General features: G+C 63.6%; 1 protein-coding gene across 1 annotated transcript in view; it reads left to right on the top strand.

The window, feature by feature from the left end:
• The first annotated feature begins 41 nt into the window (after positions 1–41).
• The window catches only part of NPBWR1 (neuropeptides B and W receptor 1), a 1,537-nt gene continuing 908 nt past the window's right edge, over positions 42–670 (top strand). The window contains exons 1-3 of the mRNA XM_006140356.1: positions 42–93; positions 130–223; positions 411–642. Coding sequence (XP_006140418.1) covers positions 42–93; positions 130–223; positions 411–642 — 378 coding nt within the window. The remainder of the gene's footprint in view (positions 94–129; positions 224–410; positions 643–670) is intronic.

The following is a 670-nucleotide window of genomic DNA, read 5'->3' as shown; positions in this document are numbered from 1 at the left end:
CGCCCCCCCGCGAGCTACCCCCCCAGCCTATCCTGCGCGGGATGGCTCCTCTCCTTCCGCTCCTGGAGACAGACCCTCTGCTCCGCCAGCCAGGTAAGGGAAATTGCTGTTGAGTTTGCTGTTACCGAGATAACGCGGAATCTGGGGGAACAGAAGCTTGCCACTGCAGAATTCGGCGGGCTGACTCAAGGTCTGCAAAGAGCACCCTGAAACAGGGAGATAGGTTTGCATTTTTCCAATAAAGGGTTAAGGTTGCTCTGCCTAGCACTTCCTTTGATATATTCAACTGGTTGGGATGCGATTCAGCTCACCAGGGGGAGGTTTGGGGCGCCGCGCCACCCTCCTCCGGCGTGCTACCCTAAAGTTACACGTGGACCAGCCTAACCTCTGTTTTCAATTCCGCTTTCTAGCCCCGAGGGTCCGCGGCGACAGTGGGCTGTGAGGTGGCCTGGCACCCCGCTCCCCCGCCCCGCGGAAAAGCGGGAGAAGAGCCTGTCGCCCTGCCAGGCGCAGGCCGGCGTGGACGCGGGCTGCAAGAGCGCGGAGCCCTGCGGGGCAGCGGTGGGGAACGCAGGTCTCCGGCCACCCTGCCTTCACCGGGATGCACAACGCGTCGTGCTCGGAGTCCGGACCAGCCAACGCGTAAGGCCGGGGGCCGGCGCAAGGCGGC

This window comes from Tupaia chinensis, unplaced genomic scaffold (genome assembly GCF_000334495.1).
Source record: "Tupaia chinensis unplaced genomic scaffold, TupChi_1.0 Scaffold000031_1, whole genome shotgun sequence".
Taxonomy (NCBI): domain Eukaryota; kingdom Metazoa; phylum Chordata; class Mammalia; order Scandentia; family Tupaiidae; genus Tupaia; species Tupaia belangeri.
The sequence above is the reverse complement of the archived record's forward strand: the minus strand, read 5'-3'. Positions and strand labels throughout refer to the sequence as shown.